Source organism: Cervus elaphus, chromosome 6 (assembly GCF_910594005.1).
Source record: "Cervus elaphus chromosome 6, mCerEla1.1, whole genome shotgun sequence".
NCBI lineage: Eukaryota > Metazoa > Chordata > Mammalia > Artiodactyla > Cervidae > Cervus > Cervus elaphus.
The window spans coordinates 21,488,196-21,514,658 of record NC_057820.1 but is presented as its reverse complement, the minus strand read 5'-3'; the positions used below and the strand labels follow the sequence as shown (position 1 = coordinate 21,514,658).

The window sequence follows — 26,463 nt, the reverse complement described above, 5'->3', positions numbered from 1 at the left end:
TTGTGAGGGACCACCTGTCCTCAATCTCCACTTTCAGGATGGCCTTGCAAGGGTCTGCTTACCTGTGGTAGTTAAGCCGGAAGCCCAGAGCTTGAGCCAAGCACAGCAGAAAGAGAAGGGGTGTTCAGCCCAGGATGGCATCTTATATAGGGCTTCCCTGGTGGCTCAGATAGTAAAGAATCTGCCTGCAATGTGGGAGACCTGGGTTTGATCTCTGGGTTGGGGAAGATCCCCTGGAGGAGGGCATGGCAACCCACTCCAGTGTTCTTGCCTGGCAAAGCCCGTGGACAGAGGAGCCTGGCAGGCTACAGTCCATGGGGTCACAAAGAGTTGGACACTACTGAAGTAACTTAGCACTGAAGTACTTAGCGTCTTACACAGCGTGTCAGCATTGTGCCCAGGCCATACACATCTGCGTGTGATGCACCCTCTCCTTCCCCTCTCCCCCTCCACCCAGTGACTTCACTAAGTTGTCCAGGTGACTTTCTGTTTACAGCTGCCGTGATGTTAAATATTCCAGCCACCCAAGATGACCAGTCCTGAAAAACAAACAAGTGCTTTATAGGCTTCTAATTATTGAGATAGGACTCCTTAAGTGGGATTCAACAATAGAGGAAGCAAGCTCTTCCCATCCGTCTTGGACCTTATCGGGCCAAATCGCAGTCTTTTCATTAAACTGAACAGTGAATAATGCACTAGAATGTAGTTTAAAGCTTCAAATATGTTTCCAGACGGAAATATTTCAGGAATGTAAGCCAGGTATATTTCTCAGATAAATGACAGTAGGGGCATCGCCTACACGGGAATTCTCGGTTCTCAGGTTTCCTGAAATCCAGAGCGCGCATCATTAATCATTCAGTGGGGTCGGCCCTTCAGTGAGTGGCAGCTCTGAGTAAGCTGAAGCGAGCCGTGAGCTAATCCTTCCTGCCACGGGGATCCTGGCGCGAGAGAGGACAACTGGACAGTTGGTCACATGCGTCGGTGATGCCCAGACCCTGCCTCTCTTGCCGGGCTCCGAGCACGGTGCGCGTGTGCGCTCACCCTCCGGAACGCAGACCCGGAGCTGCCTAGAAGGAAAAACCGATTCGGCGGCAGGTTGTTTAGCGCTACCGAGAGTTTCCCAGCAGGAAAGCAGCTCGAGCGGTGGCGTTAATAGCTTAAGGTGGCTCTCTGAACACTGAATAAATCCACTCCTTAGCTCTTTAGTAAATCAACAGCCACAACAACGGCCACAGCCTTCTTACTCAGCGCGCCACACCAAAGCCTTCCCAAGTTGGGCTGCGAATCCTTGTTTGGTTCCTGGCGGCCAACACTTGCAGCAGGGGCGGGGGATCCCCCCCTCCCCCGGCGGGATGACTCCCTCTCGGGATGCAGTTCCCGAGGGACCCCCGGGGCGGGGGTGGTGACGGTCGGGTCGGCTGGGCACCGGGGAAGTGAACTTGGAGACTGGATCCTGGGTAGACGAGGGCGCGTTGCTGGGACGCCAGCGTTCGGCGGAGGTGCGAGAGGATGAGAACTCACTCCCTGGGCATTTGAAGCCCCATCCCAGGGGCTGCCCCCTGGAGGAGTCCGGGGGCTCGCGCGGGGCTGAATTCGCAGCCGCGTTGGCTCCAGTGGAGGCGGCCGTGCGGCGCGTGAGAACTGCCGGGGTGCGTGGCCCGGGTGCGCGCGCGCCGGGCGTCGGGGTGCAGCTTCCCCCCGCCCCGCTTCCCCTCCCATTCGCCCTCTCCCATCTCCTCCCTCCTCCACACCCCCGCCCCCGGGACGGCGAGGCTCCCTCCCCGCACCGGCCGGAGAGTACTCAGAGCGGCGGGTGAGGGGAAGCTTCGCAGGCGTGCACGGAGCAGTGAGATCACTGGCGTTATAAATATCCCAGTGCCAGCGCCGAGATCCGTTCGGGTGGCCTCTCTCTCTCTCTCTCTCCCCCCCTCTCCCTCTCTCTCTTCCCCGAGGCTATGTCCACCCGGTGCGGCGAGGGGGGCAGCGCCAGAGGCACGCAGCCGCGCGGGGGCTCCGGAGCCCAGAACCAGCCCTGCAAGATGCACTTAGGACCCCCGCGGCTGGAAGCATGAGCTTGTCCTTCCTCCTCCTCCTCTTCCTCAGCCACCTGATCCTCAGCGCCTGGGCTCAAGGGGAGAAGCGCCTCGCACCCAAAGGGCAGCCCGGACCGGCTGCCACCGAGAGGAACCCGGGAGGCGCCAGCAGCCGCCGGAGCAGCAGTAGCACCGCGTCTTCCTCTTCTTCCCCTGCCTCCTCCTCCTCCGCGGCTTCTCGGGGCGGCCCAGGAAGCGGCTTGGAGCAGAGCAGCTTCCAGTGGAGCCCCTCGGGGCGCCGGACCGGCAGCCTCTACTGCAGAGTGGGCATCGGTTTCCATCTGCAGATCTACCCGGATGGCAAAGTCAATGGCTCCCACGAAGCCAATATGTTAAGTAAGTTGCTTGCTCTCCTCCAAAACCTGTCCTGAGCGGGTGGCGGGAGCACCGACAGGGACCGCCGGTTACTCCCCGGGCTGTAAGCGCACCTTCCGGAGCCCGGGCCACTGGGAGCCAGCCGGGCGGGTTGGGTTGGAGGTGCGTCTGGGAGGCTCGCACACCCTTACCCGTCTCGTGGGAATGGGCAATGGCGATTCCTGAGGGACAGGCTGCCCCAAGGCTGGTGCAGACAGGCAGCTTGTTTCCAGATTGCCCTGGTCCCAAAGAGGAGCTCCAACCTGTGCCCGGAGGAAAAACAAAAATCTTTCTCCTTGTTCAGTTTCTGTTTACCTTCTGGTTCTGTTTATCAGACTAGCATTTTCCACCGGGCAGCAAAGTGCACCCCTTTACCCTGCCCATAACTGAACAGTTCTTTTTAAAATAACCAAATCTCACATACTCCTCCGTCACAACCGCTACCACAAACCCCAAATTGCTACATAATGTGTGTGCGTATGTATGTGTGTGTGTGTATCCACATATGTCTCTTGTAGATACGTACATATTTGCACATTATATCCATATAGAATATATAGGTATATCAGACGGGAGACCAAACGTTCTCTGCTTGGAAGAAGACATTGATCTAGAAAACTGGACACGTTTAGAGAGGGAGACGTGATGGACATTGGAATTATTAATTCCGGAGTTGGGTTTAGCAACGTTTAGTATCTTGAGACCATGACCAGACCTTGTGAGGAAGAGTGTCCGGCCTTCTGTCCCCAAGGACAATTAAAGGAACGTTCTCTATTTTAGAGAACATTTAGAGGCAGGTGAAATTTTTGTGGGATTTTTAGTTTAAGCCAAGTTTAAATTTTTCTTTCTGGGTTTAGCTCTCTCTCTCTTTCCCTCTTTCATTGTCTCCTCCCTTCCACTCTGTCTGAGTTTCCAGGCCATCACTGCCGCGCCTGATTCCTCCCACTGTCTCTCTAAGGCAGCAGAGGGGAGAGATGTGTGGGACTGGGGACATCTCTGCGGACGTTTTCCTCGGTAGGGCCAGATGGCTCTTCCAGCCGGGGCTGGTCCAACAGATAGACGCACGGCCCGGGCCTCCTGGACCCAGGGAGAGCGGAACCGTGGCCAGGAGACAGCGCACAGTCATCCGGCCCGGAGTGTCAGCCTGGTGGCTCCCAGGTGTACTTAACTTTCTCTGCCTCGAGCCAATGACCCACAGATTTCTTCTTAACCAAGCTCCGGAGGAGCGGGGGCGCCCCTGCGGGGCTGGCAGCCGCCCAGACGCGGGTTGGAGATGCGCACATCGGTGGGGTGGCCGGCTGGCAAGCTCTCCCTGGGGAGTTCAGGAGGCGGGAGGTGGAACGCGAGCGGGTCCACGCCTGCCCCTTGCCCCTGACTGCTCCTTCCGCCTCTGCCTCCAGCTTGTTCTGCTGCCCGTGGTGAGGTGGCTTGGAGCACCGAACCCCAGAGAGGGCCTTCCGCGTCAGCCCCAGCGAATGCCAGGGCCTCCCGCACCCTCTTCAGAGGGGACTGCTTTTTTTTTTTTTTTTGTAAGACTGTATATATTTTTGGCTGGGTCTTCCTTGCTGTGGCAGTCTTTCTGTACTTGCAGGAGCCCGGGCTACCCTTCCTTGTGGTTCATGGGCTTCTGATTGCAGTGGTTTCTTTTGTTGCAGAGTGCAGACTTCACTAGTTGCAGTGTGTGGGCGCGGTAGTTGAGGCAAAGGGCTTAGTTGCTCAGGGGGATGTGCAATCTTCCGGGACCAGGGATCGATCCTGTGTCCCCTGCTTTGGGAGGTGGACTCTTATCCACTGCATCAGCAGGAAAGTTCGAGGGGCCTACTTCTATGTTTTAAGGTTCATTGCACTCGTTAAACTTCTCGCCATATGTGGTGATAAAAGGCAAGGTCAATTAGGGTGAAGGGGAATTTCCGGAGATTTCAGGGTAAGCAAATGTTATGTCTAAGGAAGTGTTATTTCCATCTGTCCTCATTTTGTCCCACCCAGCTCTCCTTCCACCAGACATCAGAGCTCATTTCCCCACTTGTGGTAGTCTTTCCCCCTTTCTCTTATAGGAACACTATTTCTATTCTGTTCTTCCTGTTGTTCAGTCGCTAAGTTGTGTCTGACTCTTTTGAGACGCCATGGACTGTAGCCCACCAGGCTCCTCTGTCCATGAGATTTCCCAAGCAAGAATACTGGAGTGGGTTGCCATTTCCTTCTCCAAGGGATCTTCCCAACCCAGGGGTTGAACCCACATCTCCTGCATTGGCAGGCAGATTCTTTACCACTTAGCCACCAGGGAAGCCCATTCTTCCTGTAGTTTATCCCCAAACTCAGCCTCAACAGAGAATGACTTCTGTGTTCCCAAGGGAAGATTCAAAGCTAACCTGCAAGCAGCCGCAGGTTGGATCCCAGGGTGGGTAAAAGGAGGTGTTGGAGTGGGTTTTGGTGTGCTAGGGAATCTGTGAAAACTAGACTCATTCCCAAGGTATTTACCCTCTTCCCTTGGAAGAAACCATAAGAGACAAAGATTTCTTGCAGCTTAGGCCTTTTGGAGGGGAAGTTATAGAAAAGTATAGAAAGGAAAATGAGAACAGATCAACAGAGAATACATTCAGCTAAAGAAGACACTGGCCGGTATTTATTTCCAAGGTACATTTTATTTTAAAATCTGCTTTGAAAGATATCTAACAAAGAACAGACACAAAATGCTGCTTTGTTTCTTAAGCAAACTAAATAAAAGTGCCTAAATAAAACTTTCTTAATTTAACTAACACTTTTCTAGTTCATTCCAGTTTATAACAACAGCCTTTCAGAGCTTCATCTGTATCTTTTGCTTGGCTTTCGATCAATTCACTTATTCATTCATGCATTTGTTCATGTACCCAACATAGGATACCTAGCCCAGCAAGCTTGATATTCTGGTTACTTGATATTGGGTTAGTTGGGATTTTTTTTTTTCCTTTGCCTTCTATAGGTTTTTCTCACAGAGGAAAGTATAATTTGTTTAAATCATGGTGATTTTCAGCTTTGTGATGTCTGAAATGTCCTACACTGTATCATAAGATTTTGCTACCATTGATCCATGAAGAATTTATGAAATATGTCATGTTTAAAAGGATAGCATATAATTTGAAAGTTTAAAATGAATCTCTGTCTTTAAGTAGCTGTGAAAGAGAAACAAGATCTGCTAATTGCAGAAGATAGCACGTGATGGTTTCCTGATACATATGTAAACACAGGAGTTGTTTATGGACTATTGGTTGGAGTAGATGAGGAAACATTTTCCCAAATCTCTTAAGACACTGAGAGACACTTGAGACACTAAGAGAGCTTGGACCATGAGAACCATGGAGGATACATCAGTTTTACCTCATCACCTAATTCTACTGTCTGTGAGTTAGCAGTGATGGAAAACATACATTATTCTGACACAGCTTGTTACTTCTGTGAAAAGTCAAAACTCTGCCATGAAACTGCATTCTAACAGGTTCTTTTAAACTCCATAATTTTCTGTAATGTTTGTCAGAAGAGAGAAATATATATGCGTGTATGTTTCATGACTATCATTTGACGTTAAAATTTTTGCAAACCCTGAATATTTTTTGTTTTGTTATCGAAAGTACATTTCCCATAGATTTTGAAACATAATTTGTTTAGTTAAGGTATACCACTTAATATAGTCTTAGCTTCTCATACAAGAGTTATCCCAAGTTTTAAAGACAAGAATCAAGCTCATTGCACATAAACTTTTTTTTTTGAGCTTCGATTTTATTTTTTTAATTTTTTTTCATTTATTTTTATTAGTTGGAGGCTAATTACTTTACAATATTGTAGTGGTTTTTGTCATATATTGACATGAGTCAGCCATGGATTTACATGTATATAAACTCTTATCATAAGGAAACGCTAAGGAAGGATGAAGATGGGCAAGACAAAATAGATGATAAAATTCCACTCCTGAATAGAAACAAAACTTTCCTTTAATTTCTACGTTTTCAATTAGTTTCAATACAATGCTTCTGTTGGCTTATCTTGGGCCACTGAAGAAGAGGCAATCAAGTAACTGTCAGTTCAGGGAGCAAAAGCATAAGGTTATAGCTACACAAAGACTGACTGTTCACATAAAAATATGAAAATTTCAGTCATGTATTTTGGCTAGCTTTAAAAAATCTGAATTCACTATCAACCTTGATGTTAATGTAGAGTCAACCTTTATATAGTCCCCAAAGCCTAAATAAACCAGAATCTATACGGAAAAACTCAAGTGGCAAATTTGCTAATTTAATGAAGACTGCTAAACTGGTTATTTCAAGACTCAGATTTGATAATGACTTGGCATATTTATTGCTGTGTGAAGCCAAGTAGAGAAACTACTTCAGTTTTAAATGATTTATCTTTGAGAGTTTTCAGATGGGCTGTTGAAATCTTCTGAATACATGGAATATTTGTGTATCTTATTCACTGATAAAATAGAAAAAAGGGAGACGTCTACATAACTGTATCAACCATCATTGATAAGAGTCTCATTGTGTTAAAAATTCTAGAGGGGACTAAGTGAACAAATTTAGATAGAGATTTTCTTATGGGAATAAGCTTACTTTGTAATGAACCCCTAATGCTTGTAAGTGGATTAAGCAGTGCAAGACCCTGAATCCCTGCATCCTTCAACCTAGATGTCAATCCCAGAATTCCACCAAGAGAGAATAATTCCTTCAATTTAGCACTGCTTTTTACTTTTGATCCTCTTAAATGTGAGCACCCCAGGAAAGATAACACATTGTCACTTGTACTTTAATGTGAATTAATTTATACTGATCTCTCTCCCTTTCCCATTCCCCCAGCAGGACCAAAATAGCAAGAGATTACTAAGACATGTATTCATACATGTGTACACATGGAGTGTCCTGAAAAGGAAGAGAGGTAGTGAGATGGTGAAAGAAACAGTCCAATTTACAAACATTCACTGACTGTAATCTGAGACACTTGGCCTTCCAGTTTTTCTTAGGGCTACCATTTGGGCTTCCATGGGAATTGTAAATTCCCATCAAATTTATTATTGCTGACTCCTAAGTGGAAATTACTAAAATAAAAAAAAACCCCAATTTTAGAGAAATGCTTTCTGAAATTTATACACATGTGATTTAGTGCACATAGGTTTAAAATACTTAGAATTCTTTAATGAGTTATTGAGATTTGGCATAAAAATCAATAGGCCTGTGATCTTTTCAGGCAGGTGAGGGGAAAGAGGTTGAATTGTGGGGCTTGAAGAATCTACTCCAATATTCTATGAAAAAAAGACATTGTGAAACTACTGTTGAAATGACTTTTAAACTATAATCTTATCAGTGTTCCCAATAGTACATTGTAATTACACTAAAATTTAGAACATCATACCAAAGTTAACTTTTGAAAAAACAATTACTTCATCTAATCTCAGCTCGTTTCTTTCCTTCATTCTTCATAACTTGAAATAGAAAGATTTTTGTAGAATTGTATTTTCAAGGTTTCAATTAAACATAATTTTCTTAAAATTATAAAGTCCTTTTATTCTCAGACAATATATCATTTTTTTTGTACTGGAACTTACAAGAAAAGAAGCCATGTAGTATGTAATAAAATAACACTTTCACACATATTCCTTCATCTTCCCCATATTTAAAATTTATTACAATGCAAATTTTATATAACATATACATGCAATTGGGAAATGAGTTGAGTCAAAATGGGTCTTTCTTAAAAATAGAATATGTTGTCAGAAGCCAGTTATATAAACAAAGCAGTTTCCCATTAAACAAATATTTACAGAGCCCTTTTGTCTTGACCTCTTAAATATTACCCTGCAAACACATGAGAATTAGTGGGAATTTTTTTTCCCCCACTAATACACAATAGATTTGCATTTGCAAAACCGGGTGATTTTCCAGATATTAATACAGAAAACCTTTACCAACACAAAGCCAGGAGTTAATTGAGGGAAACATACAATCAAGTCTTTTCTACCAACTCCACATTGTCTATTTTGTATCTGTCATTCTACACACAGATGATTTCTTGTGTTCTATCTGTCTCATTTTTTAACAGATGTCTACATAGTATTCTTAGTTGTATTCACCATCTCCTAAATATCCAATATCATTAATGCTATCTTCAATATCACCCTGTAATTTTGATAGAAATATAATTTTGTGTCAGATATTCTAATCATGCTTTATTAATAATATTATCACACTACATTGTGTAGTAGATTTATCTTTACAAAGCATTCTGCGTGCTTTGTTACTATTTGATAAAATTATAATGCTCCTAAGTCTTTGGATATGCATCACAATCAGTCTGTTTCATAAAATCTAGTATAAATTTAATTTTGAAAACATTTTGAAGAAAAGAATTTCTAAGACACAGTGTTTTTTCTTCTTTTTTCTTTTTATTAGGAGTTTTTTTCCTGAAAGTAAAAGTAGTTCCTTTCTAATAGTTTTTAGATTTGGGGGAGTTCGTTTTAAAGAAACACCCTCTAATAAAGTGGTAGCGGTAGTTTTCTTGAGATGTGTTTTATTTACTCCAGGCTAAGAACACTTATTCACAAAAACAGTAGTTTCCCTATGAACTTTCTGTTCAAGTATTTTTTAAAAATTAATTTGAATAAAGAAGCGGCAGTATTTGCTACAATTATAGGTATTAGGTCACATTGTGCAACATTTAAGTCTTCTATAAAGATACTCATATATGTGTTTGTATGTATTATATACATGTGTATCTACAATACACTGCTTCTTGTATATTGAATAATTTTATATATACTTCAAATACTGCAGGAGGAGATTATTATGTTAAGAAAATCCGGTGAACTTCCCTATTTAACAGAGTCCTATTGAAATATTCTAATTAGAATATATGCTCAAAATACTACAGATTGAAATATTGAGATTTTTTTCCTTCTCCCTTCCACTCCCACTTGCTTCCTTCCTTTCTTCCAGGGCAGGTCCCTTTATAGCTTTAATGAATAATATTATTTTATCTTTTTTTTTCTTTTTGCAATTTGATGTAGGCAGTTAACAAAAAGCCCTGTGCTTTTCTCTTGTTCATATAGCATTACATATGAGTTTATGGTAAACATGCAGGAATTCCGATTATATACAGACTCTGAGTTTCAGCTTCTTAAAAATACTCTATGAACTGTGGTGTGCAGCTCTTTTGACCCAGTGGATGTGAACTTTCAAATTATTATAGGAGACAGAGGGACATAGACTTGGTAATTCTCACTATGAAATACCAAAATATAAACGATAACATAATAAAATACCTCCTGAAATTTTTTCCAGAAGAGTCATTCAAAATGCAAGATGTCTCAAACCATAATCCATCAAACACTTCATTGAGCTAACAACCCCAAATTATCTATGGTGCTTTCAGTATCTTGTTATGTGTAATCTTGAAATAAGCAACTCACTAAATGATAGGGTATGATATATGTTGATTTGTACTTTTATAATTATGATCATTTGAGAAGAGGGATTTTTAATTTAATTGAATATTGTTTTCAAGGCTTCCAGTGATTTATACTAATCTTGAGTGCAGTTGTATGTGCTTTAATAGTCAATGTACTGTCTAATCTTTGACAGAGCAACAATGCATGAGAATGATTTTGTAAAACATTTTACAAAGTCTTTTCCATTTCCTTAGAACTTGAAAAGATTCTTCTGTCAAACACTGGTTACTAAGTGACATCATTTTTAGGAAAAAATGAATAGTAATGAAGCACAACTAAATTTTTGAACCTTGAAATTTATCATTTTAAATGAAAACTTGAGTGCTAAACCTCTTTTTCCTTTTACTTTTTCATAAATGTCACAATAAACAAGGATGTTAAATGCTTTTTAAAAATTCACAGTAATAAAGAATGGAAAGAGTCTCTGTAGAAATTTAAATCTTCACAATGTTATATAGAGGAGTCTGTGTTTTATTTTGGGATTTCTGTCATCCTAGGTATTTTGGAAATATTTGCTGTGTCTCAGGGGATTGTAGGAATACGAGGAGTTTTCAGCAACAAATTTTTAGCGATGTCAAAAAAAGGAAAACTCCATGCAAGTGTAAGTAGAACCACTTTATATTTGTTAAAGGTGTTATAGAGATTTTACATGTGTAAAATGGAATGAGTGATTTTCCAAATTGATAGATAGGACAATTTGCCCAGAGAACTTTATGATTTTCATTTTTGTAAGATTATATATCCATTAAACCAAGAGAATTGTATGTGTTTTTGTAAGTAATAATTTAAATATTTGATTTATTTGAAAAGATAATATAGAATCCACAGAAAGGTTTAAGGATAAGTTTATTTGAAAGAAGCATTCTCTAAGTGATTGTCATTATTTATGTCTTAATAGTGGTCCAAGTGAGGAGAAATATTATGGAAATACTATATTACATTTTAAATTTACATACTAATGGTGATTGTGTAATCAGTAGATCATGTTCTTAATTTTAAAAGCTACTTATTATGTCAAGAATGGAGTCTAAGTAATAAAACATATTTATTTTAATAAGTATGGTGGGAAGAAACCAATAATGAGATGATTTTGACCTTTAATAGAGAAATTTCATTTGATTCATTTGAGAAATTTTCATCTTGTAGCTGTTGTTGTATCAAAAACAATTACTTCTTAAAACTACGAAGACTGATTCTACACTCTTAAACACTCTTTTGGACTAGTTACACAGTTTGTAATCAATTTACAAATTATAGATTTCTACACTTTGTTCTGAAAATGCTCATTACTTGGGAAACACTAAAATGTTTTAAATATAGTAAAATGCATTTAGTTTAATTTTCCCATTGAGAGATTCTTTCATTAGTATTAGTATGTATGTACAAACCTTAAAGTTATTTATGCTTTGTCTGTGGAGCACTAAGTTTTGTCACACTAAATCATTTTAAAAAGCAGTTCTTAAAGCTGCTCCTTTAATGCTTATTAAATTGGAGAAATATGACTTTTCCAGTTTTCAAAGTATATAGGAAGTTTTAATCAAGCACAGTCAATTGAAACTTATTAATTATGATTTCTGCTTTACAGATTTTTGAAAAATTGAAAGAGAATTTCACTTGGTTTAATGTTTAAGATCTTCTGTTTTCCTTTCTCTAGCATCTAAAGGTGGCTTGTTAATATCTTTTGGAGGAGATCATAAAACTGAAGCTATTTCTACAGTTATTTGGGGATTAAATGAGATAATATATATAAAGTTTTTTAGAACAATATTAGGTACAATGTAAGTGATCAATAAATATTACCTATTATTAGAGAATTCAAATTTAAATACAATAAACTACTAAATTCTCAGTTTATTAAATCTTTGTTAACCTCTTCAATCATCCATTGAAAGAATTATAACTAGATTTAGACTTATCTCATTTTCTGAGCTGATTATTATATTCTAGCAAATTATAATATTCATAAAATAATTGCTCTGGTTTATAACCTAATTTAAGGGGCAAAGTTCTGTTGTGGAAAGCAGGACATGCCATTTTATTTTTAAAAAGATGTTTGACTTCTAAAAATCCACACACAGAATAGAAAACAATCATCAAATGCTTCTGCACTGAATAACTTTTCTTTGATCTACTTTGGTCATTAAACATTGAAACACCTTTAAACTCTAAGCATTATAATAATATGCAATTCCTGAAAAAAAAATTCTGTTATTGGTTCGCTTATTTTGGGTGAAAATCTTAATTTTTAAAGTATTATGATTCAAGCCCTAGCACATGCAAAAAATAGACTACCTTGGACCAGCCTAAGGATAATTGTAGCAGCAAGCAAAGTATTACAAATGGATGCCAATTAGAAAGGTCAGACTGGGAGGTTAGGATACATGATTCCTCTGTCAAATGCAAGTAACAAATTTCCAGAAACTTGACCCAAATGTCTACGGAAGGCTGGCCGAAATAATGCAGATGATGCAAAAACAGCATCTGTTATTCTTTCTCATCTTGGCAGGCTAAAAGTTATTTCATGGAATAATGACTTTTAAACAGTACAAAGCAAGCCTTGCTCTTGTCACTCATTGAAGCTCTTTGATATAAAAGTCATTCTGATGACTTTGAGCTGAATTGTAGATAAAAAATTAAGCCCTATGATTATGTGAATTTTTTTTAAACCAATTGTCCAAGCCCACTGGCTCTTATTTGAGCTTTTATTATCACTTTTTCTCTCGATAGAAAGCTAATTAAATTATAAAGTGACTTATTTTTGAGGAAGTTTAATTTAGAAATAGTATTAGCCCTAACGTTTACTAGTTGTATGCCAGATGGTTTCCTTCTTCTTTTTAGTTTCTAGTTAAACATATTGAAAAATTGTTCTTATAACTTTAAATATAATTATTTGATTTAGTTTGATTTTTACAAAGTTTCATCACCACTAAAAAGGCTAAAATGCCTTACACTTTCAAGATTAAATGTGTAATTAGTGCTTTAAATTAATAATTGTGCTGAGGCATTTAAAGAGTAATTTTATAATCATTTCAAAAAATAGCTATATAAAATCGTCATGTTGTGTATCTTAAATTTATACAGTGTTGTATGTCAATTGTATCTCAATAAAACTGGAAAAAGTTTTAATTAATGAACAGTAACTTTGGGGTTCTATTTGCAAAGTAAATGTGAACTATAAATGTAAAGTATTCATATAATTCTGGGGAAAGTAAACCCATAGTATGTCAAGAAATATTCATGGATTATAGTAGATTTTTCTTGTTTTATATAGTAACACTTAGACTTAAAAATTAGTTACTAGGTAGAGATAAAATATCTGCATATTTCTTTCAAAGTTCTTTCACTCACATTATCTCATTACCTGGTTAGGTGAGGCAACAGTCTCAGTCAGAGATGTTAAATATTTCCTAAGTTACCACAGTTAACAAAAACTTCAACCAGAATAACATGGTTTAAAAATTCTCTCTCCGTTTAAATGCTATAATGCTTGGTAGGGAAAAGTTAGCTTGAAAGAAGATATTTTTGTTTCATTTGGAACTATTTACACTATTTTCAGCTATTATTTTATGGAAATTAATAGTTGCATGTTTTAATAATATTTTTATGCTACATTTTAAAGAGTGAATACTGTAGTTCATCCTTAGACTATTTTGCTTGCTTCTCTCTCTTTCTCTCTCTCTCATTCCAAGCTCTTTGGGAGGATCTTTTTCCCCCATCTACTTCTGTGTCTCCTGTATTGATTTTAAAGTCTAGAAAGGAGGAGGTGTGCGCACCATGAAACTTATCACACTGTTTTGTAAATGTTGGTTATTCAGTGTGATGAGGAGCTGTATCAGGAACCTTTTTTAGGATGTACTTCCGGAAAAGAAAGGAGATCTGTTTCGTTCACAGAAAATCTTCTTTTAGAAAATGCTTCATGGTCAGTGGACACAAAGATGGTGAACAGTATTATCAGCCCGGCACGCTCAGATTTAGGCAACATTTATGCTGATCTCCTTTGTGTGCTGAGTTTGTTAATTCCGTAAGAGGAGTTTGATCTGAGCTTCAGCCATCTGAGTGTGCTCCGCTCTGTGCAATCAGCCAACCTACACACTCGTGTCAATCTCCACTCAGCTCTGCTTCATTCAGACCTTAGCTGGAAGACCCTAAGCAGACAGTGCAGTCAGATCCTGAGTGTGCGGGTGTTTTTCAGCATCCAAGGATGAAGCTGTCTGGTCTTCTTCTCAAGATGCCTTGAGAATCACTGAGAGTAGCACGAGGTAATTGTTGCCCCAGGAGCCTTGAGGGTTAGTCAGAGCCTTCACATGGCCTCTGACCTTTCTCCACTTATTCCCAGGCTGATGTCCTAGGTGAGGCTGAGCCCCCTTCTCTTTTGGTCTCTCTCTCTGCCTGCCTGTCTGTTCACTCTCCCTCCTGACTGTTCTTGCTCTCTTCTCAGCATGGTTGTCTTTATCCAGAGTCTCATAGACGGTGCCTTTCTGGATTTATCTGAGATGGGTCTGGATGTAAGAGAGGGAGTTCTTGAGTCTGGTAGTTAAATTGTGTCCTTCTTTTTAAACTGTGTTGTTTTACTTAATCTTTCTATTCCTTGGCTTTATCAGCTGTAAAAGGAAGAAAATTAAACTAACAATACAGGGTGATAGTGGAACATTTTAAATGAGATACTACATATAAAACACTTAGAATAGTTCCTGGAAAGTATTCAGCATTTAATGTTAGAACAGACCTTCCTGAATTTGCTCTCAGGCAGCTGTTTCATGATCCTATATCTCCTCTCTCCTCTTTCTGATTTTGGGGTCAGGCAGCTGTGACCCCCTTGGATATTTAGACCAGCCTCAAATCACATTCGTTATTGGCCTTTTTTTTTTTCTTTAAGTCCCAACTCATCTTGCATACAGTAGCCCCTTATGTCCTGGGCTTTCCTTTTCCCAAGGAACTTAATTTGAAAGCAAGGATTTCCAATGGTCATAATCTCATAATTTTTTAAGATCTTTCTCTTGCATTGTGTTTTTTTTTTCCTTAAAAATCTAAATCTTGGAAAAAGCGGTTATCATGAATTTGTTGGTCTTTTCATAAACTATACGTGACCACCCATTGGTTGTTGGGGAAAAACATTTTAGCTTATTTTAAACATACAGAAAGAAGCATGTGGTGGAATTATTTTTGTTTCTCAGGGTTTTAGGGGATCATGCTTGGAAGGAAAGCTAATTGCAGAGTTTACGAAACAGGCATGGAATGTATGCTTGATCAGCCCTGAGCAAGGACTAGAAAAGCCTCCTTTCTTGGTTTCAGAGGGTGCCAGCTGGCTTGCCCGAGATGAGAGTCTGAACTGGACTTCCTGAGCTGGGGGCAGAGTGAGAAGGAGTCCACAGCCCCAAAGCTGGGCATGTTTATTGAAAGGGGAAATGAAGGTTTGAGTGATGGTTATCGTCGTCATTAAAAAAAATAATTTATTGGCCACTGTAAAGGTATTGAATAGAAACATCTTATCCTCTGTGTTGCACTGTGTTAAGTCACTTCAGTCATGTCTGACTCTTTGGGACCATATAGACTGTAGCCCGCCCCCTCCTCTGTCCGTGGGATTCTCCAGGCGAGAATACTGGAGTGGGTTGCCATGCCTTTCTCCAGGGTATCTTCCCAACCCAGGGATTGAACCCGTCTCTTACGTCTCCTCCATTGGCAGGCAGGTTCTTTACCAGTAGCACCACCTGGGAAGCACCCCCATCTTCTAAGAATTTTCAATTTACACAGTAAAATTGAGTACCTAGTAACTCAGGCTGAAAAAAACAATGGGTTCAGGGTTCTGCTTTTGCAGTAAATGTCAGTTTTCCCTTAATTTCACACTATGTTTATCTGGCCGTGCTGTGCTCAGTCATGTCCGACTCTTTGGGATCCCATGGGCTGTAGCCTGCCAGGCTTCTCTGTCCCTGGGGCTTCTCCAGGCAAGAATACTGGAGTAGGTTGCCATGTGCTTCTCTAGGGGATCTTCCCAACACTGAGGTGCTATTTTATTGAGGAAAATTGTGTGTAATGAATTGACTTGTAGCTTCAGAGATCCATTTCAGCCTAAAGTGAGGGATGGTGTTCTATGTCTCAGATGGTTTAGAGAGTGGCACTTGTTTTTAATCAGCATTTTAACATGGAGCAACTTTAGGGCCAGGTAGTACTGTATAGAAGCTCAGGAGATGCCCATGGATTTGCACATTGTTACTGAAAGAACTTGAATCTAGTATTCAGTAGAGGAGATTTAAGTCATATAGGCTTACCTTGGCATTTGGTAAATGTGGGGATTTAGAGGAACTATTTTCTTTATTTTTCTGGCTGGAAAATCAGATAATAGCATCCTAATAGTTATGGAATTATGTTAGAATGAAATAATATATGTAAAACACCTGGCACACAGTAGACCTCAATAGCCCAACTCTTTTGAGCAAGGTGACTCAGATGGTAAAGAATCTGCTACAATGCAGGAGACCTGGGTTCAATCCTTAGGTCAGGAAGATTCCCCTGGAGAAGGGAATGGCAACCCACTCCAGTATTCCTGCCTGGGAAATCCCGTGGACAGAGGAGTCTGGTGGGCTACAGTGCATGGGGTCGCAAGAGCTGGACATGAGTGAGTGACTTTCACTTTGAGCTACTGCGAGCATCAGAAAGTGAACTCCTGTCTTATACCGTGTTTCCCCAAGGGTGGTTCTCACCTCACCTGCATCAAAATCACATAGGATGCTAGTTAATAATGTGATTCCAGGGTCTCAGCTCAGACTTACTAAAAGAATCTCTGGAGATAGGGCCTGGGAAGTCTGCATTTTGATCTGATTCCTTGAGTTACTTTAAGTCAATTCGTGAAGTTCAGAGGAGGAAAACTCATGTGGTTGGCATTCTTCATTAACTCAGGTGGATGTATTATTAAACCCGACTTATATTTCCCAAGGTGATTCAGGTGTGAAGAATCTGCCTGCCGATGCAGGAGATGCAGGGGACCTGGGTTTGAACCCTGGGTTGGGAAGATCCCCTGGAGCAGGAAATCACAACCAGCATACTTGCTTGGAAAATCCCGTGGACAGAGGAGCCTGGTGGGCTACAGTCCATTGGGTTACAAAGAATCAGATACGACTAAGGGACTGAGAACTCATGTCTGAGCACTCGCATATATTCCCTTGGTTGCTCAGCATGAAGTACTGAGACACAGAATGGCCAGATAGCGATTGTTAGACAGGAAATATGGCCAAGCTCTGGAGATAGCACGGCTTGGCTACAAGTGACCCATACGATGCTTGTAGAGAGTAGGAGGCAACCCTCAGGGTGCGTGCTGCCCTGTTCCGGAGTTCTCTGCTTGGGAGCAGTTGGAGCAGGGTCTGGCTTTCGGCTTTCACTCACTACCAGAGGTTGGTACTTTTGTGCTGGGAACATCCTGCACAACTGTACAAAACAGCCTGGGCTTAGGGCACCTGACCTGGGCAGTCCCATCGGCTTGAGTAGTGCTGGGAACCGAAAGACACTGGGAGGACATAGAGGAACCGGAAGCAGGGATGCAGGCAGCAAGAAAATGTTCTTTAGAGCACAGTTTGGTTTATAATTCTGTTTATTCAAGTCTATAAGAATAGTTTAATTATTTAATAATATTATATAGCCTACGTTAACATTTTAGTTATTTGTATTTATTACTTAACTTTATAAAGTTTTTTGCAAGAGGCATATCAAAGAAAAAGTGAAATAAAGAATTAAAATTGATTAAATACCCTGCAGACTCCAGGGTTTATACTCCAGGGTTTTGCTATTAGTCTGAATTCAATCCTCTTTATACACCTCTTTCATATATCATGTATTTACTTTGATAGTTGCACATAATGAGAATTGGAACTCTATTAACACACTCTCAACTCACTTCCTATAAGATTCTCAATCATCTTAGAGCATGTTGACTAAGAAACAAAACTATATTAAGAGGCTCTAGAAAGTTTTTAAAAAATATTGTTTCAGTAAGAATCCTCTGGTTTAATTGACCTTCAGATTTCAATTAAGGAGAATTGGTCTTTCTGGAATATTACTTTCTTTGAACTGAATTTGATTTTTCTTTTAAATATCTACTATGTGCCCTCTCCCTGTGAGATGAGTCAAATCAAGGCAAAGTGTTCTCCTAAGCCCAAAATTCTTGTTTTATTTAACAGCACTGTGTTGCCCCACCTCTGAATTATTTGCATAGTTTCAAGCAAAAGTAGTGTAATTTAGTTTTTATTTGTTCTCTCAATTAAGACTATTTTAAATTACATAGAAATCAGCAGATTTAAACATTTCATTTTAATTTTGCAGTTATGGCTTGTTGACTATAACTTATTTTTACACTTGCAAAATCAAGGAGAAATTAAAGAGAAAAACAGATAATTTAAGTCAACAAAGAACTCAGGCAGAACCGTATCTAAATTGTCTTTCTTCATAAAAATGGCAACCAGCAGTGTCTGGGATGTGATACATAGTCAATAAACATCTATTGAATAAATTCAGAAAATAATGAATTAGAAACAAAGATGGGGTTCTTTATGAACATGTTAGTTTTGTTGTAGTGACCAATGGTGGTAGGATGAAGGTGATGTGGGTTCTGTTTTTAGTAGCTTATTTGAAATCTGATTTACCTCTCTACTTCACACCTGAACTGTAGATAAAGTCTTTATGTTGACTTCACTTTTTCTAGGGAAGTAATCTAGTTCTTTTATTTATTTTTTAAGTTTTTAATTGGAGGATAAGTGCTTTACAATATGTTGTGTTGGTTTCTGCTGTAAAACAACATGCGTCTGCGATAAGGATACATGAATCTCCCCCCTCCTGAGACTCCCTCCCACCCCCACATCCCACCCCTCTAGGTCATCACAGAACACCACAGCTCTATTATTTTAGAAGTATATATTTTGCTAAAGGAGTTTTTATAATTCAAAAAGAATTTGAAAGGTTAAACTTAGCCTAGAAAATTTATTATCTAAAATTGTGTAATGGCAAATGTACATATATTTAAATAATTCTGCTGCTTGATGACTCTGCTATAGAGATGTTTTATGGGTAACATTAAGGATAGCTATGCACTGCTTAGGGTCACCATCTTGCCTGAAAAGGGCCAGGAAGATTGACAGGAACAGTCAGTTTCTCCAGAAGAAACTAGATCTCCTGATGAAAAAACTCACTGAAATATTTGTTTCAAATGATTCTGTTCCATTGTAGCTGGAAGAATTTTTCAGACAAAACATTAAATTAGAAGTCAATTAAGAAAGCCCAAACAGTCTGACTGCCTTTGCTTCTGTTTCAGTGTGAAGTTTGGAGTGGCTAAGGGCTTGCAAGTAGTGTGTGGGTCCTCAGAATTCTGTCTCTAGCCCATGTGACAATTAAGTGGCCCTTGAAAAATCTAGAGCCTGATCAGCCATCCTGTTAAAGTCTTCTCTTAAGAAAGAACATGAATCTCAAGTGGGTGGGTGGGGGAAGGGAGAAAGTTTTTTGATGCAATAATTTTAGAAAGCAGTATCATTGGATTTTCACTATAGGAATTGCTATAGGTTAATATGCTGTGTGTGTGTGTGCATGTGTGTCTGTTGGCCACATCAATTTAAAAAAAGACATGTTTCTTCTTTATTTTCCTTGACACTGTTAAGGGGAAAAGGTTAAATTATGCAGTACACTTTTAAAAAATTTTTCAAAATTGAATTAAATAATCACTGCTATCTTTATTTCAGGAAAATGATTTTTGTGTATGTATGAAACAGGGGTAGAAGTCAAGTTAAAATATAATGTACTATACGTTAGAAATGTTATTCAAATATATTTTAAGAAAAAAATCTGAGGCAGGATGAATATACGTGCTACTCTTTCTTAATGAAATCTTCCACACCTTTCTAAAATGCTTGTCCATTTATGTAGCAGAAAATATTCCAGAAGACTATTGTTGTTGTTCAGTTGCTAAGTTGTGTCTGACTCTTTTCCACCTCATGGACTGCAGCATAACAGGCCTCCCTGTCCCTCACTGTCTCCCGGCGTTTGCCCAAGTTCATGTCCATTGAGTCGGTGACACTATCCAACCATCTCACCCTCTGCTGCCCTCTTCTCCTTTTACCACATGACTATAGTTTTTATTTTACAATAAAACTTTAAGATTATCTAATTGAATGGGAGAGCCTTGATGTCCTTTAATAGTTAAGTTGACCAAAAAAAGAGAGTTAAGTTGACAAATCTATGTTTGGTTTGTAAGAAAGCCCTTTTAATTGAAAGTCAATAAAAACAATAAATGTGTCCTCTTCTAAAGGAATGTCAGCATAGCACCCTTAACCTAGGTATGGGCCAGTAGGTTAGGATGTGATGAGAGAAAGCCATAGATAATGGTTTTTTAAAACACTAGATTATAGCCTGCTAAAGACCCAGTCAAAGGAATCACCAGTAGACAGATTCTCAGATACATAGTTTCATAGCCCTCAAATAAAGAGCTTTTTGATTGAACTATACTGTAAAATTGAATGTAAATAACTTAGGTAGACTGTCATGTGTAAGATAAATGTGCTATTGGAAATACTCTGAGATTGGTTGTCTTCTGATATTGTCACTACCTTTCAAAACTCAAAAATTCTGTGTGACCATCAACAGTAGGTGTATGTAGATTGTTTTGCAGTGTTCAGACTTCCAGATTACAGGGTTGGGATCTGTACTGCAGAAGAAAGCTTGACATTATTAGAAAAGCAAGGGAACTAGAGGACTTTTAGTTCCAGTATGAAACTGAAGCAGAGCATATTAAAAAGCAGAGACATTACTTTGCCAACAAAAAGGTCCGTCTAGTCAAAGCTATGGTTTTTCCAGTAGTCATGTATGGATGTGAGAGTTGGACTCTAAAGGAAGTGAAAGTGAAGTCACTCAGTCATGTGCGACTCTTTGCGACCCCATTGACTGTAGCCTACCAGGCTCCTCCATCCATGGGATTTGTCTCTTTTAAAGAGACTTAAAGTTTCTTTTAAAGAGTCTTAAAAGACTCTTTTTCTAAAAAAGTCTTTCTTTAAAGACTTTAAACAAAGCTGAGCACTGAAGAATTGATGCTCTTGAACCGTGGTGTTGGAGAAGACTCTTGAGAGTCCCTTGGACTGCAAGGAGATCCAACCAGTCCATCCTAAAGGAAATCAGTCCTGAATATTCATTGGAAGGACTGATGCTGAAGCTGAAACTCCAATACTTTGGCCACCTGATGCAAAGAACTGACTTATTTGAAAAGACCCTGATGCTGGGAAAGATTGAAGGCGGGAGGAGAAGGGGATAACAGAGGATGTGATGGTTGGATGGCATCACTGACTCAATGGACATGAGTTTGAGCAAGCTCCGGGAGTTGGTGATGAACAGGGAAGCGTGGTGTACTGCAGTCCATGGGGTTGCAAAGAGTTGGACACGACTGAGTGACTGAACTGAACTGAACTGATGGAACCTCTATGATATATAAAGAATTATATATATAAACAAATATATATATATATAAAATATATAGTTGTTTAGTCACTAAGTCATGTCCAACTCTTTTTTCAACCCCATGGACTGTAGTCTGCCAGTCTCCTCTGTCCATGGGATTTCCCAGGCAAGAATACTGGAGTGGGTATTTAGTGTTCATATATATATGGGTCAAGATACTTGGTATTCAAAAGCCCAGGACGTTCGTACAAATGGTCCTCCCTGAAATTGTGAAACCTAGTTCAGATTAGGGAATTCTACTTCTTTGGGAGTTATGGACTCTTTTGTATTTGATGAAAGCTAAACTCCAGATCCTTTTCCTAGAAAAATATTTTGGTTCTCACAATAGCCTTATGGCTCCAAGTATTGTGAACAAGGAGCCTAATGCTAAAAACTCAATTGGCATAACGAGCATTTGATTGCAGGTCTATTTGGCACCATCTCTCGCTCTTCTTCTATGCTGTGTTCATTCAACTTCCTCAGTACCGCACGCTGAGCCTTTTCAGAGCTTGTACTGGCCTACGTTGTCACCTTCATCTCTTGGTCCTTTCTCTATGCATCCTAAGTGAAAGTCACATTGAACAACTTATAGTGGCTTCCTGGTGACCTGTGAACACACCATTCCTGTTCCCTGAAAAACCTCTCATCTCACCTCAAAATTATTATCTCATTGTACCCTGAGACTCAGCTCAGAAGTCACCTTTTCTAGGAAGACCTTCCTGCCCTCTTCGCTGCCACCTCTATCCTCTTAGATGTCTTGTACCCTCTGCATACCACTGTCATAATTCCGTTTATCAAATTGCACTGTGATGAATGTCTGCTTCTTTGCTTATTCCACTGTTCTGTGAGCATTTTCAAGGGCAGGTGTGTGTGTGTGTGTGTGTGTGTGTGTGTGTGTGTAGAGGGAAAGAGAGTGATGTCTGGCTGAAGTGTTACTAGTGACTCCAAAAGGTAATTTTTTTCTTCCTGGCATCAGATAGACTCTCCTGTATCACTGTGTGAAGATGAATTTTTTCGTAAAGAACTCTAACACATGCAATATTAATAGGGCCATATGCTACCCCTTTCTCAGCACCAGGAATCACACAGATGGGACTGAAAACTGTATTCTTGTTTCAAAGGATAACATGACCCCATTTCTCTGAATGAATTCGTGTTTTACCAGGCAATTGTTTCTTAATAACATAATACTATTTACTTTCTTGATAGTTTAGGAGGGGGAAAATCTTACGCTAAAAGTTAAATTTTTAACTAAAATTCTCAAAATATGTTAAAAAGGGTAACAGAATTTAAATATATTGAATTCCTGTTATTTTAATATACACTGATATTATTTCACAATTGTGTAATATGTAGTAAACAACCAGCATTACAAAGATGAAGTGGGACTATAGAAATGAAAATAGTAATTTTAAAGCAACTTTACAAAAGGCAAAAAAGGCAAATTCTTTATAAAGAGAATGAAGTCAGAGCGCAGGGGCCAGTGGAATTCTTGTTTTTCTTTATAGTCCAAGACTTCTTTATATTACATGCTGAAAATATTATCACTGCTTGAATTTCCTCCTCTTCTTTTTTTTTTTTTTCCTCTAGGCCAAATTTACAGATGACTGCAAGTTCAGGGAGCGATTTCAAGAAAACAGCTATAATACCTATGCCTCCGCGATACACAGAACTGAAAAGACGGGGCGGGAGTGGTACGTGGCCCTGAACAAGCGGGGGAAGGCTAAACGGGGCTGCAGCCCCCGGGTTAAACCTCAGCACATCTCTACCCACTTTCTGCCAAGATTCAAGCAATCGGAGCAGCCGGAACTTTCTTTCACAGTTACTGTTCCCGAAAAGAAAAAACCACCTAATCCCGTTAAGCCAAAGGTTCCCCTTTCTGCACCTCGGAGAAGTCCTAACACGGTGAAATACAGACTCAAGTTTCGCTTTGGTTAAGACTTAGGACTTTGGTTTTGTGAGAAACCATGGAGTCTCCTCAGGAGTTTCTGTAGGTGTCTTTAGTACTCTGAAGACAACTTCTTGGACACAGCTTCAGCTATATACTACACTGTATTGAAGTCAGGTCATTTGTTTCAGCTTGACTGAAACAAAAATGTTTTCTGATAGTAACTGAACTGGAATTCTTTGTACCAATATAGGGAGTTCATGACGACATAAAGCCTTTTGCTTTATGCTTGGTGCATACAGGGATTCTTTTTCGGAAAGTTCAACAGTGAGGACTATGTATTTTTCTGACTTTTACAGATCAACCTGAAGAAAACATACATGATACATTTTTATTTTTGGTTTCCAAAGAATATTTTGATGGAGATAAAAGTATTTTATTAACTTTTGTTTTTTGTTTTTTTTAAAAAGTACCTCTGCATTGAGCATATTTTCTTACTTTATTATTTTTAATTGATAAGACATAAAACAACCATTTTAATGCAGTTTATTAATTATAAATGTTTATAGACCATTTTTAACATGTGGATTTCTTTTTCATTGTTCTTATTCATTGCACTTTTGATTTTTATTATGATTATTTTTCTACCATACCTCAGATCATGTAAGTTTAGTTTTACACCTTAAAATGTTTAAATTCTCTTCAACAGCACCAAAGGCTCAGCTTGTGTTTGTGTGTGTGAGTGTGTGTAAATTCATGATTTTATATGGAATCCTGTCTCTGTGGTGGCTGGGCTATAATGGGTTAGAAGTAAGGAGAAAATATAAGGATTTTTGGTGGAATTAAAAGTTGAGGTAAGGAAAAGAATTAGAGGTACAAGTGCACTGAGTTTGCAGTGTTTATTGATAGCTAATTCTGCCGTGCCTTCACTTCTCATTTTATCTACCCCCTGCCCTCATTCTTTAAAGCTGGAGGAATACATTTTATTCTGTCCATCAGGCATAGCCTATGAAACCAGAGTGCTTAAAATACCTTTTCTATGACCTTCTGCTATCTCCACTGTATAGATCCACAGGGAGCAACCCACTTAGTGGAAAAACACGGAGACCCGAAGGAGATGAATCATGTAACAGTTATCCATGTCAAGTCCCATTATCTAAAATATTCTTATTACTCAAACACTCTTTGAGTTTCCTATCCTAAAGGTAACCATATCAGTGAATAGATCTGCCCTTTTATAAGGAAAATTTCTGATGTATATTTTTAAATAGTTGGCTATGTGACATGGGAAACTTAATCTGATGAGTTGAAAATGGCATTAAATGTCAACCCAAATACTGAATGTTGGGTATAAAACAGAAAATTTAACTGAAAAGAATTTACATAATTTATTTTCTTGGGTAATCATTTTTATGGAGTTCTATGAGATAGAAGTATTTTCTTCAGAAAGGTGGCAATAAAAATGGTAAAGCTAATGTTTAAAAGTATATCCCATAGAAAGAGGAAAAATCGTGCACAGAAAGTTTGTGATTTATATTTAAGTATGTTTCTTTTCTTTTAAAAGATACTGCTAAACTTTTTTTTAGAAACACAGTATAGTTTATTTTGATTCACAAATGCAAAGTGGAAACTCAACAAAATTGAACTTACTACCATTTAAGCAGATTGCTATGTTTCAATAGAAACTATACACATGCATATTATATATAATATATATAAAATCCATCCATCAACTAAAACATCACATGTACATCTAGTATGGTATTTTTATTATAGAACCAATAATCAGATTAAATGTTGTTTGCATTTAATGCATGACTTAAAAAAAATAAAATTCTATAAAAGTTTTAACTAATTTATACATTAAAAATCTCCTGGATTAAATGAAATAATGAAAATTTGCCAACAAAGTTGTGTCCAATCTTATCTAATTGTCATATTATCTTACATACCTGGTAAAAGCTAAAAATAATCCTCTAGTTTATTCTGATATATTGTTTAAAATTATACACTGTATATCAAGTTTTAAGTGCACATGAAAAATAAAATTGCAGAACAGGAGAGCAGTAGACATGTGTCTCAAAATGGGCAAGGAAAAGGTAGTATTAATGATGGCTAATAATTAAGTTAATACATATGTTGTATTGGGCAAATATTGCTGGTAGTTTATGTTAAACTAAAAAACACTACCTTATCTTGTAATCCTAATTTGATTTGATTAGCATATGGAAGTTAAAGTAGAATAGCTTTAGTAGAATATACATTATGCAAGTCAAGACTCATTAATTTCAAAATTTAAAGCAAAACTAAAAAAAATTTAAATTACACTTCTCTTTAGTTTACTGGCCATAAATAATTATGTTTAATTAAATCTCACTGAAGCATAAAGTTACTCAAATTAATTAATGGAAAGAACTCATGTAGAGGAAATATGTATAATTCCTTAGTAATACCTAGCACTTTTAAAAGGCGTCCTTGCTTATTTAGTTTTTGGTGAGTTTGAAGTAACTAGACCTACCGAATACTCAATAAAGTTATTTAATTGTGATTGTGTTCACCTAAAAATGTCAATGAATTTTACATTACAATTTAGGAAACTTGTTCAGAAAAGAGACAACAAACACCTTCAGACTGACATTTCAGTTTTATTAATTATGCTTAATTTAGTTTGTGATAATCTTTATTTGAAACATCAATAGAGGTAAATAGAAGCTTTCAATAAGATGTAATAACACTGTGGTTTTTATTTCACAGAATATACCATCACTCTTTAAGAAACTCATTTGAGAGTGTGGATATATATAAATTACCTTAGTTCTTTTAGCTGAGTTATAGTGACTCAGCTGTACAAGATTGTATGGTGGTGATAAAGGATACTGACAAAAGATTTTCCAAATTTAACAATTTTATCATCTTAGATAACTTTTATTTCTTGGACCTGAGAATAAAACAACATAAATCTGGTAGGTAGATTTTCTATAAAGTTGATCTTGAAATAGAAAACTGAACAAATTTCTTACATTAACATTTTTATCCTTCCAAAGGAAAGAGGCATTTAGCCATAACTTCTCACATTTTCAATAACAAAATGAAAATAATGCACTAACTAAAATCTTGAATTCTGGCACTATGTTTACAGCTGCAGGAAATTTCTTGTACAGTTAATTTTTAAAATAAAAACAATATTGTGGACGCTG

General features: G+C 38.7%; 1 protein-coding gene across 1 annotated transcript; it reads left to right on the top strand.

Annotated features, from left to right (window-relative positions):
- Positions 1–1,813: 1,813 nt before the first annotated feature.
- On the top strand, positions 1,814–23,977 carry FGF5 (fibroblast growth factor 5). The gene is made up of 3 exons (XM_043905838.1): positions 1,814–2,429; positions 10,416–10,519; positions 22,969–23,977. Exons 1-3 carry the CDS (start codon positions 2,069–2,071, stop codon positions 23,314–23,316), a joined length of 813 nt encoding a protein of 270 aa, XP_043761773.1. The 5' UTR covers positions 1,814–2,068; the 3' UTR covers positions 23,317–23,977.
- The last annotated feature ends 2,486 nt before the right edge of the window (positions 23,978–26,463 follow it).